This window comes from Varanus komodoensis, unplaced genomic scaffold (genome assembly GCF_004798865.1).
Source record: "Varanus komodoensis strain SLA01 unplaced genomic scaffold, ASM479886v1 scaffold23, whole genome shotgun sequence".
Lineage (NCBI taxonomy): Eukaryota > Metazoa > Chordata > Lepidosauria > Squamata > Varanidae > Varanus > Varanus komodoensis.
In genome coordinates this window covers 4,305,688-4,318,205 of record NW_025335627.1, presented here as the reverse complement: position 1 = coordinate 4,318,205, position 12,518 = coordinate 4,305,688, and the positions used below count along the sequence as shown (strand labels likewise).

The following is a 12,518-nucleotide window of genomic DNA, read 5'->3' as shown; positions in this document are numbered from 1 at the left end:
AACACTGCTTTTGTATATGCATTTATTTCAAAATGCGCATTCCAAGAAGTACAAAATTGGATGAAGAGCTATGTTTCAGTCTGCACATAGAGAGTTATGGATCCATTCAGCTCATCTGCTTTGAGTAAGGGGATGGCCTTGATGGCCTCATAAGCCCCTTCCAACTATTTTATGCTATGATTCTAGATTTTTTTATTCATCTGGTGCTTCTCTGGATGCAGAAGACAAGAAATCTTGTTTAATCCATGCCTATGCTTCTTAGCAACATAATGCTTCATATGGCGCAACTCCTGCAAAGCTTTTGAATTGCTCCTTAAGGCAGCCTTCCTCAACTTGCTGGCTTTCCAAGGCTTTTGGACTTCAGCTCCCAGAATTCCCATCCAACAGGATCATTGACTCAGAATTGTGGGTGGTGCAGTCCAAACATTTCTGGAAGGCACCAGGTTGGGGAAGGCTGCCTTAGGGTGTTAAGCAAAACAGAAAAAGATTGCTTGACAGAAATCATGAGATTCCCATTTTAATTTATCATTCCGAATGTGTGTCTTCCTTTTTCTTTTTGGAAATGTCTATGGAAATGTTTTGTCCTAGGTGTGCTGTGGAGAAGGATCAAAAAGCACGCATTGCTCGTTGTTCAAAGGAAATCTGTGCTGACATAATGGATGCATTTCTGGAAGATGAGATTTTCCAGATTGCTAAGGAGACCCTGCAGGAACTCCAGTGCTTCTGCAAATACTTAAAACGGTGGGTGAAATGAAACTTTTCCACAACCATTACATCAGAATGACATAGTCTTGATGGCATCATCACATCTGTACTGCACTCTTCCATAAAGCAGCCCTTTACAGCCCAGTACAGTCTTTTTCTGCATTTCTACATTTTCATTCTGCATGAGAGGAAGGTTAGTCTGAGAACTTAAGTTATGTGGCTTTTGGGCTCTTTCATGATTTATATTTTGATTTTTGTTTGGAACTAGAACATTTTGCTCAAAGAGCTCAGGGCATGAGACTTCAATGGCATGATAGTAGCTTCAGTTCCACCTTCTCTCCTTTAAGTCAAAGTGGTACCAAAATGAACTTTCAGAACCACATTGGGCAAAACTTAAACATTCTCAGAATGCACAAACTATACTTTTCTGAATTCAAATTAGGTTCCACAAATCAATGACTTGGCTTAAGCACCCCACATTTGTGCTTGCCACCAATCCCTCCCACCAACTCCTTAGGCACAAACAGAGGGATTGGGGAGAGTTGTGTGACTTTGGGAAACCATGAGAAATGTCACAAAAAGGTGTTGCCTCCAAACCACAGGACAAATCCCACCTCTTTCCCAAACACTCTTAAGAGAGGGAGAGAAGAGGTGAGGATTGGACAAGTGGTATAGGTAAGATATTAACTATTTCTTATATTCCCCAATATGCATTGCAAATGAGAGCTCAGGTGGAGGTATATGTGTGCTACTGGATGCTTTCATTAGAGGGCTGAAGCATTTCTCCTTAGTGAGATGCCAAATTAGATTTGTAAAAGCCTGCAGTATACTCTTTCTGTTCCTTCTCAATAACTGGACAGAGCAGGGAACATGGGATCCCTAAATGGAACTAATGAAAAGCTCGGAGCCAAAGCAGGTACAGAAAATTGTAATGAAATGTTAATGCAAGGGAAGTTAAGATGATTGTGTGCTTTACCAGTAGTTTTTAATGCAATGGTATATTCTCTTAAAGATGGAGGGAAGCTGTTACAGCCCGAAAGAAATTGATGCGTCAGATGAGAGCATTCCCAGCAGCTCCATGTTTTGTAGACCCAAAAGACAAGCTGAAAGCACTGTCACCTAGTGCAGAGTGCCCTATCACTAGAAAGCATCTTGCTAAAAGGATTGTAAACTTGGGACATGCGGGGAGACTTGGCACATCCTGCCTTAGGTAAGTACTTACTCTCTCAGTGGCCACTTGTTATGTTACAAAAGAGATGTGGGGCACCGCTTCCAGCCCAAGAGCTGAATGCAGTTTTGGAGAAGTTCTTGGGGGTTGCACTCCAATGCTGGCTAAGACTTGTTAGGCAAAAGGGGCCTGGGCCTTTAAGGTTAAATATTTTTGTATTGCATTTTTACCACCATAAAAAGATACAGAGCAGAGGAGGGCAGGATGCGTTCCAGTGAAGCTCAGGGAACCAAGGTTCAATTTTGATGCCAGGAAGTAATTCCTGACAGTTAGGACCCCCAGGGTATGGAATGGGCTTCCATGCAAGATGGTTGAAGCCCCATCGGTGAGGGAGTTCAAAGATAGGCTAGACATGCAGATGGTGGGCATGTCGTGAGTGGAGCCAGCTGGAGCCGGGGGTCAGACTAGATAGGCCAGGAGGCCCCTTCTGACTCGCTCTGTTTCTCTGTTTTCTTTTTTAAAGAACTCAAAGCAGCTGACATCATTCTCTTACTCCTGCACTCAGTTTTATTCCCATAATAACAGCCCTGTGAGTAGAGTCTGTGACTTGCCCATAACCCAGTTGGCTCCATGGCTGATCAGGGACTAGAATCCAAATGGCCTGAGTCTTAGACCCAGCCTGATAGATTTGCTTCTGTCTCAGTTTCCTTCAGCCATATGGTCTTGCAGAAGGGTGTATGGTGGATTAATCTGATCCTTGATAGCTCGCATATCTCTTTGTACTGCTCTGGTATATCTTGATGTGTAACCTCCCACCCCACAGAAAACTCAAAAGAAAAAGAAAATTTTCTTATGCAGAATTTCTGTTCTCTAAGTGTCACAGAGAGCATACTACCTGCATCTTTGCTTCTAGGATCAGCCAGTTTTTTCAGTAATAGCTTCCATCAGTGTCCTGTATGCAGGGGTGGGGGCACAGTCTTGAGGTTTTCTCTCCATGTCTTCTGTGTGTTCTTTCCATACTGTTCAGTTCCTTGTTCCCAGTTCATGCTACAGTTTGTTAACTATGGTGACCAGGTATGGATGGATTTGTTTCAGAGAGAGGGGTTAAGGGGTGACCTTGCTTTGACTTTCTGATCTGGAATACAGGAAGGTTCCCCCTTCTAGAGAGGCAAAGAATTAGAACTGGATATTGCCTGTTGGAGGAGGTGCCATCCTTGAGGATCAGAGAACAGAAATTCACTGTAATAAACTTTGCATTTTCTGCTTATTAATTGGTGTGCTCCTAGGGTTTTTTTCTCAGATATTTAAGCTGCAACACAAATAAATGCATTGTAACAATTTTATTTATCTTAAATCTGTAAAAAGATAACCATTTTCAAGTTGCCTTTAGAATCTCCTTGTTACGGACCTATTCCATCATACCTTTCTGCTTCCAGACTTGGCAGATTAGAGAACATCATTTGGTAGCTAGATAGGGAGGCTTAATGTTTGCAATTCTGCATGGCCAAGCATTTGACATTGCTATTTGGCAGTATAACAAATAAATAAATAAAGTTTATTTATTTCTAGGCTGCAGTGGTTGCGGAACAAGACAATCCACCAAATGAAAGTACAGCATTTTTATCAGCAGTTATTATGGTATGTTGGAGTTTTAATAAACCTACATGAACACAGACGCTACAAACTTTGTGAATACTGCCTATAATAATACAGACATTGTTTTGAAATTCTGAGTTGGTTATATTTGACTAGTTTAGAATTAGTTACATTTTAACTAGTATTAAAAATACACTAGTTATGTTTTATAACTAGGAGGAGGAAGAGAGGGGGGGTGGCACTTTCTGGGGCGGGAGGCAAAAACAAGGAAAAGTGGAGGCTGGAGCTGCTGCAAAGCAAGAGCAGTGGGCGTGTGGCAGGGACCCCCTCCCCACCCTACCCCACTCACCAGGGCTTGGCAACACCATGGGGGTGCCTCGAGGAAGATCCCAACGGAAACATGGAAGGGATCAGCGGCAGCCTCTCCTCACCTTTAGTTTAGGTCTCTTTCCCCCACATTCTGCTCCTCCAGTAAACTTTGAAGCACCGCCGAAGCTCCTGCGGCTTTCCCGGTGGCTGGTTTTTGGGGCGGGGGGAGTGCGCACACCCGGGTGCAAGCAAGCCCGGCATCCCTCGACTTGGGGGCGCTGAACGTGAACATGGCTCCTTCTCTCTGTTGTTGTGTTTTTCTTTTAACACAAAAGATCCTAATGTGTGAGTTGTTTTTTTCTAAACTAAAACCTCAGTATTCAGGTTTTATTGCAGCGTTGGCACTTTGTGATAAATAAGTGGGTTCTGCGTTGCAGTTTGGGCACTCGGTCTCTAAAAGGTTTGCCATCACTTATCTATAGGATTACATTAGATGTTAAATAAGACTAAAAAGAATATAGAATTATGTATTTTAATGATATTTTGTGTCTCTTAGGGATGCATTATGGACTCCACTGGATCTGCCATCATTGGTTGCGGAAAACATTCCCATGAAACAAGAAAAGGTCTTTTGGAAAACACTTTTGGTGTTGCCGGATTATGAGGAATATCAATTTGACTCTCCCAGCAGGTATCACTTGTATTCAGACTACTATGTAAGAAACCCAGTCGCTGTGATATTGGCTGTGTGACATTCAGTGCTAAATATATGAAATATATAATACATCCTGAGAACATCTTTCTGCAGTTGCCACAGACAGAGAACCAAGTGGGACCAAGTATGTAGGTATCCATCAAAGACATTGTGTACAGCGTTTTCAGAGTGTATAGCATAACACATGAGTCAGCCAGTTAAAGACATCTCGTGAATGTGCTACACAGTGTGGGTTGTTTAGCATGTGCTCTTTTTCGTGGGCTCTGTGCATCACGCATGCGGGCTTCGCCGCAGAGTGCAAGGCCTAGATCGGAAGGAAACTTCCATAGCTCAGCGTCATGGAGTGGGTGGGCCCCCTCCTGCCCCTTCCAGGGGCCCAGATAAAAGGGGGAGGCTCCCTCTCACTCAGTTCCTTTTCAGCTACACTTGCAGCCACATCACTGATTGGATCTTGCTCCAGCTCCCATGTTTTCTTCCTATTTTCTTTTACTTTCTTCTCTTAAAAAAAAAATTCTCCCTTTTCTTTCTAAAACATATATTTTTTCCTACCTTTTTGGCTACCACCTCAGCCTTGCCCCGAGGTTTCCTCGTCGCGCTCTCTCCAACCTGTGAGGAAGGAGACTTAATCTTACTCTTCTCTCCATCCACTTGTCTCTCTCTCTCCTCTCTCTCTCACCTCCGTATGGCCGACCCATCCTTTCACTGTTGTGCTTTGTGCACCACTCACTTGCTTGACACGGATGGCCACTCCTGTTGCCTCCTCTGCCATGGGGAGGAGCACATGAGGGAGACATGCCGCATTGCCAGGCTTTGGAAAAGCAAACCCGCCAGCAATGGGGAGAGCACCTGAAATTTGCCCTGTAGAAGTGCATCCTGAGTGTGGCAGATTCCTCTAAATCAGAGCCCAAAATGCTGCCCTCCACTGAGGAATCCGCCCAGTGAGCCAAATGCTCCAGGAAGAGGGCTGTCGCTGCCACTGCCCCCTCTTCTGCCTCTGCCGCAAACGCAGATGGCCCACCTGAGCCTACAACTGCGCCCACGTGCCAAAAGCACTGAACCTCCAAGTCTGCCACCTCTCCGTGTGCCAACTCACCCCATGAGGGTTGCCTGTGCACGCCAGACCTTGGGGTCCCCCTGGACCAGACACCCAAGGTCCCAACACCAGAGTTCCTGGACGATCTCGCCTACGCACCGCCCAGGGCCTCCCTGCCTGCGTGCAACCTCCCAGAGAGACCAGTCCATACCAGTGGACAAGGAGGGAGGCCGCCTTGATGGCCTAGCTAAGAAGGGACTTGCAGCCTCTTACCTGGGAATGCACATCTCCAACTATGTGGCCACAGTGGCCAGTTACTAGCTCTTCTTTTGGGAAAAGATGGGATCTATGGCGGAGCACTTACCTGGTTGCCTCCGCGGTGCCTCCAGACTGAGGCAGCAAAGCCAGCCAGGTGCCAGAATGAAGCAGCCAGACAGCAGGTCAACTCCAATTGCAAGGCAATGATGGCAGCAGTGGTGATCTGCCACCACACTTGGCTATGGTCAGCGGGCCTCCCCCTGGAGACGTGGGCCTGCACTGAGGACTTGCCTTTTGACGGGGAGGGCCTCTTTAATGCCTGCATAGATGATAGCATGGGCTCTCCCCATAAGGCCCGCACCACTGCAAGGCACATGGAGTTCATTCCCCACAAGCCACGCAGGTAGCAAGGAACTCCCTTAAGTCCAGCTGCTGGCCGCATCCATCAGGACCACAGCACATTCCACTGCCCACACCATCCAAAGACTCCTAGGCCTCATGGCCACCGCCAGGTCAGTGCTTCAACTTGCACGGCTCTGAATGAGGCCCCTCCAGCTTTGGTTCATAGAAGCCTTTGCCATGGATGAAGACCCCAGTGCCATCATTCTGACCCCCCTCTGGTGGTCAGATACTCCCCCCCCTTGGTGGGGCAACATCAACAATCTTACCACCAGGGTCCCATTCTTCCCTCCAGAGCCCTCCATGACAGACACAACTGAGGTACCCACTGTGCAGATATGCGCGCACAGGGCTTCGGAGTCCCACACAAATTGCATCTCCACATCAATCTCCTCATGATGCTGGCAGTGTGCAAAGCCCTTGCTTCCTTCCAAAACTCCCTGACAGGATGGCATGTTCAGATAGCCACAGACAACACCACCATCATGTACTATCTGAACAGACAAGGCAGAACTTTCTCCCCTCACCTGTCTCCTGTCCACCATCTGGGAACGGTGCCTAGAGAAGGGCATTAACACCCCCACCATCCATGTTGTGGGCCACCTCAACACCCTGGCAGGCACCCTGAACTGCTCCGCCACTGGCCCACACGAATGGGAACTGGAGGCCTCCCTGTTCCGCAGACTATGTGAGAGATGGGGCCATCCCCAGGTGGACCTCTTTGCCACTCCCCACAACACCAAGTGCAAGCAGTTCTGCTCCAGGGCAGGCCGAGGGACTGCATCCCTGGCAGACACTTTACTCCTGAAGTGGGAAGGGACCTTATTGTATGCCTTCCCCCTGTCCCCCTGATCACCAGGGTCGTCGCTAAGATCCACAGGGACAAGACGGACTGCCTACTGGCTGACGCAGCTGTGGCTCCCACTCCTGCTTCGCATCTCCAGCCACACCTTCCTCTGTCTGCTGCTGTGACCCACCCTCCTGTCCCAGGTCGGGGGCTCAGTGCTATACCCCGACATCAGGACTCTGTGCCTGACCACTTGGAGGATTGCCAGGTGACAGACCCCTACAGCTTTTCCCACCATTGGTTGCCTCCATTCTCCATGCCGCACTAACACCCTCCACCCGCAAGTCCTATCTGGCAAACTGGAAGGCATTCTCCATGTTCACTGAGGTGTAGGGACTTGCCCCCCTCACCCCTCCAGAGAGCACATCCTCTCCTACTTGCAGACCCATTTGTGCTCAGGTCTCTCCCCATGCTCCCTATGGGTCCACCTGGCAGCCATCTTGCATTTCCACCCACCAGTACAGGGGTCCTCTGTCTTTGCGCACCCACTAGCACATCAGTTTCTCCAGGGCCTTCAGAACCTCACCCCTCCAGTTAGACCCTGCACTCCCCCGCTGGAGTCTCTCTGTGGTCCTGTAATCCTTCACAAGGAGATACTTCGAGCCTAAGGCAATGTCAGACTTTCACCTCCTATCCTGGAAGACAGTGTTCCTTGTTCGCCTGCTGTCCCAGCGAGTTAGCCGCACCACAGGAACAAGGTGGTCCTCTGCACACACCCTTACTTTACACCAAAGGTCATGTCATCCTTCCACATCGACCAGGACACCGTCCTCCTGGCCATCTTCCCCAGCCTTGCCACCTCGATCAAGTCCATGTTGCACCTCCTCGATGTGTGCAAGGCCCTCGCCTTCTGCAAAGCTTGGACTGAGCCACTACAGTGCTCCAGCCGTCTGCTCATGCGCTATGAGGGTCAGAATACAGGTGAGCCCATCTTGACCCAGAGGCTCTCCAAGTGGGTGTTCAGTACTACCTCCCTGGCCTATGAGATGGTGAAATGGGGTTTTCCAGCACGCCCCTGTGTGCACTCCACGCGTGTACAAGCTGCGTCTACTGCCCTGCTAGCTGGCATTCCCCTGCACGGAGCATGCAGATCAGCTACATGGTCCATGCCATTGACCTTCATCCAGCACTATTGACTAGACATCTGTGCCAGACAAGACTGTGCGTTTGGCAGGGCGGTCCTCTCTGTAATTCTCCAGTGATGACAGCCCCTCCTCCAGGAAGGGTGCATTTTCTAGTCATTCATATGTGTGATGCACAGAGGCCATGAAGAAGAAAGCCTTGTTGCTTACCTGTAACTATTGTTCTTCAAGTGGTTATTTGTGCATTCACACAACCCACCTCTACCCCACTGGCTGTGTTCAGCCTAGTGTGCCCTGTGACTCCACCAGGTGTGGGGTGGGTCACCATCTCTGTTCTTTCCTTCTGTCATGTGTAGGCACCCTCACATGCCCAAGCTGTTGCAGTCTCCAAGGCACCTGAGGAAGTGGGTAGGAGCCCCCCTTTTTATTGGGGCCCCCAGGGCCCCCCTTCCATGACACTGATCTATGGAAGTTTCCTTTCTGGTCTAGTCCTTGTGCTGCACAACAAAGCCCATATGCGTGAATGCACAGATGACCACTTGGAAAATGACAGGTAAGCAACCTGCCTATATCCCCCTCCTGCCCTTCTTCCTGCTCTGGCTTCTCATGGGCTCTTGTGTGTATCTCAGATCCCTTTTTGGCAGAATTGACGTCCCATAGCCCCATGCTTTTTCAGCACATCAGCAGCCTTTTTACAGTTGGTCCACTGCGTGCTTCCAGCATGTTGTGCCTTTGCTGGCTTTCACTTGAAATATTTCTACCCCTTCCCCATTTCTTTCTCTATTTGTGTGTGTGTGTGTGTGTGTGTGTGTATTTCAGATTCCTCAGCCATAATGGCTAGATTGTTTGTTGAGGAATGCTGACATCTGGAGGACCTTTCTCTGAGTAGACATTATGTTGTGGCCTAGCTCGAATGGATAAATATGTTTTTTCACGGTAAAATGAGTCTGTGGGACTGTTAAATGAGGAAACCAGTTGTTTTAACTTCATGACATATACTGATTAGTACATTGATAGCTTATGGCTATGGGGCTTTTTTATGCTTTAACTGCTAGATACTGCTACGAGTTAAATCTGTTGGTAAGCTGAAATATTTTTTCCTTCTGTTACAGAATTCTAGCAGATTGGGTGAAAGCTAAATTTATAATTGATAAAAATTCGAAGGAGTCTACATCCCTGGCGACCAGTGGAATTCAGACACTAGCTCTGCATACTTCTCTTCATATGCAAGGAAATCATCATGTTTGTGTTAATATATGTGTAAAGGTCTGTTCAAAACAATACTTGCTGGATGTATCTTGATAGATACTGTGGAAGTCCATTACTTTGGAATACCACAATGCATTTTATGAGGAGCTGCTTTCTGAGAAGCATTTAGAAATGTAGCATCCAGGATGTTATCTGACTGTATTTGAAAGTACAGTACAATTGGTATACTGAATGTATCACCCAGTGCTTAATCATATTAATTGATTTCCAGTTGGCTTCCAGACAAGTTCTAGTGATGTTTTATAGTGTTCCAAGTGGTATAAGGTCCCTAAAGTTGTCAGTTTCTATTTGTAACCCTTCCATATTCTGCCTTTACTTATTTTTTCTTACTGCAGAAAATCAGGTAAGGGGAAAAAAGATTTAGCAGCTGCACAATGCCTTCTGATTGCTACAGCTTGCTATATCTTGACACACCCTGTGACCTGGTTTATGTAAGTAAACAACCACAAATGAGTGTGCGGATTCCTGCCCACTTCTGCTTTTAATTCACAACCTGCAATATCCCTGTAATTTTTATTACTACTTCCTACTTAGAGTTTGTCTTGCAATCAAGCCACAATGTTTAGATTACAAAACAGTGTTTATTACAAATAAAACAAAATCCAGCAAAAGGGTAGAAGAAAAAAAACAGAAGAAGCATGCAAAAGAAATAACCATCTTGCTTACTAACCTAAATAGCCTTGGCACAGCTGTCACACAGGGCTCCCAAGGTCTAAGGTATCTGAAGAGGCAGCCCTGATTGCAAGCAATCACATCTATCTAGCCTGGCCAAAGAGAAGCAGAGTATCTGCCTAAGTCATAAAAAGTCCAGGAGCACATGACACTAATTACAACCTCTTGAAGAAATCTGGAATGGATTCAAATAAATTCTGTCTTCCATGAATCTACCCTGTGGATTCTGATATGGACTGGTATCCTCCTGGGTGTGCATTTTTTTCAGAATATAAAAATCCTAAAGTTGCTGGCCTATAGACTATTTAAACATGTTTTATACATCTCTGATTTCTTTTCACTGCTCAGCTGTGTAGCTGGGGGGATTGTGTGTGTATATATACACTATTTTCATCAATTGTTCTCTATACTAAGAAAGACACACAAAACAGCATGCCTGGTACATTTTTGTAAATTTGGCTGACTTTTTTGCATATTTTTCTGAAGGGGGGAGATAGCCATACCTGACAATGAGCAGACAATAGAACAAAAGATACCTATTGATCTGCAGAACCCTTATATGACTCTGTCTTCAGGATAGCTGGTGCCTTTTTTTTTCTTTTTCCAAATTACTCTAGCTTCCATGTTCGAGACTGTGGTCTTCTGCCAGTTGCTAGAGTTTAGTGGAGGTGAATAGCAGGGGGAAAGCTTGTTGCGTAATGGTGTACTTGCAGCCTTCCGAGAAGCAAATTGTTGGTTATTATTAGAAACAAGATGCTGGACCACATGCACCTTTGTCTTTCCCATTTGGGCAGCTTTTGGCTTTTTAGGATCTTAGCTTACTTTTTTTGTACAATGGAATTAGAAGTTTGCCTTCTCTGTATAGGTGACTCATGGGACTCTTAGCACCACTGAGCTCAATGACACAGAGACTCATAAAGAGTTGCTTGGAACTAGTGGGCTTATTCTGCTGCTGTCTCCTCGAGTGAGTACTGAAGATGAGGTGGAGGAAGACATTTATTGGATTTCAGCCTTGCTTCAACTGAAACAGCTCCTTCAGGCAAAACCTTTCCAGCCAGTAGTACCTCTGGTGGTGCTTGTCCCAAGTCACGGAGAGGAGGGCATGGAAAAGGAAGTAGCAAAAGGTATGTGAACTTTGAAATAACTTTGAAACAATTTACTAATTATTTTGAAATAATTTACTAATGCCTAAGAAAATATCCAAGACAGAAGCAGCAGCTTATAAATAATAGGAGTTAATAAGATTGCTCTAGAAAAATATGCTGGGTCTTCTCAGCATAAATAGTTTTGAAGATAGATGCTTTCCTAAAGTTGAAATTGATATTTTCCATTAGTCATATGATTGCCTCTTTTAAATTCTATGTCTGTCTGGGACGATACATGAGTGGAATTGCTAAAGTGAAGTGTCTTTTCTTTTAAAGGGTTGATGCTACCAGATTTGATTTCAGCTAACCTTATCTCAGACTACAAAATTGTTGAAATGCCAGATTCTTTGAGTGATTTGCAAGGTACCAGCAAGGTAAGAATGATCTATGCTTTATCTTCCACAGGGGTGAGGTGATGCAGAGCCCAAATCTCTTGTTTCTTCCAAAAGTAGCATCCTCAGTTTCATTTGAACCAAGACATTGTTTTCTAGCATTTTTTGCTTCCCTGTACAACCCAATGGAGTTTATACTGCATATTCTGGACATTCTTAGAGTGCTGGCACTCTATAGCCTTCCGTTGGTCCCAAAGACCCTTTTTCTCCTATGATAGCAAGAATCAAGAACACTCTCTGTCATCACAGAGATTAGCAGCCTGAGTGGTGCAAACAGTCTCTCGGGTGTATGAACTGTATGTAACTGTATGTAATCGGCGGGAGAGGCCCTTCTCCGGGAGCCCCCTGTGAGAGAAATTAGGAGGGTGGCTACTCGGAGGAGGGCTTTCTCAGCGGTGGCGCCTACGTTATGGAATGCGCTCCCCAGAGAGGTCCACCTGGCGCCGTCGTTATTTGTTTTTCAGCGCCAGGCGAAGACCTTTTTATTTAAGCAACATTTTAAATGTTAATACCACTGAATTATATCTGGCCAGGGCGGCTTATTTTATATTGTGTGTTTTAAATTATTATGATTATTTATATGTATATTTTAACTTATTGGTTTTATGTATTGTTGTAAGCCGCCCCGAGACTTCGGCGAATGGGGCGGCATAAAAATGTTTTAATAAATAACTAAATAATAAACTGCAGTGCCCAGTACCACTAACATGTGCAATGACAGTTTGCTTACCTGTAAGTGTCATTCTTTGAGTTCTGTGCATTCTGCAATTCTGTGCATTCACAAAACCCACTAACCCAGACCTCTCTTCAACTGTCACATTCTAAACCCTCTTTTGTTTACCAAAATTGGGTTAGAAAATTTCCCTTTTGTATGTAGAATGGGTCCCACTAATCTCATGATTGATCAGTCCTGGGGCACAAAAGAAGT

General features: G+C 45.8%; 1 protein-coding gene across 2 annotated transcripts in view; it reads left to right on the top strand.

Moving 5' to 3' along the window:
- LOC123024373 (minichromosome maintenance complex component 3 associated protein) overlaps positions 1–12,518 on the top strand; it is a 92,600-nt gene that overhangs the window by 59,606 nt on the left and 20,476 nt on the right. For both annotated transcript variants that reach the window (XM_044432018.1, XM_044432020.1), the window contains 7 exons: positions 589–741; positions 1,718–1,915; positions 3,443–3,511; positions 4,335–4,469; positions 9,225–9,378; positions 10,919–11,177; positions 11,475–11,572. In XM_044432018.1, coding sequence (XP_044287953.1) covers positions 589–741; positions 1,718–1,915; positions 3,443–3,511; positions 4,335–4,469; positions 9,225–9,378; positions 10,919–11,177; positions 11,475–11,572 — 1,066 coding nt within the window. The remainder of the gene's footprint in view (positions 1–588; positions 742–1,717; positions 1,916–3,442; positions 3,512–4,334; positions 4,470–9,224; positions 9,379–10,918; positions 11,178–11,474; positions 11,573–12,518) is intronic.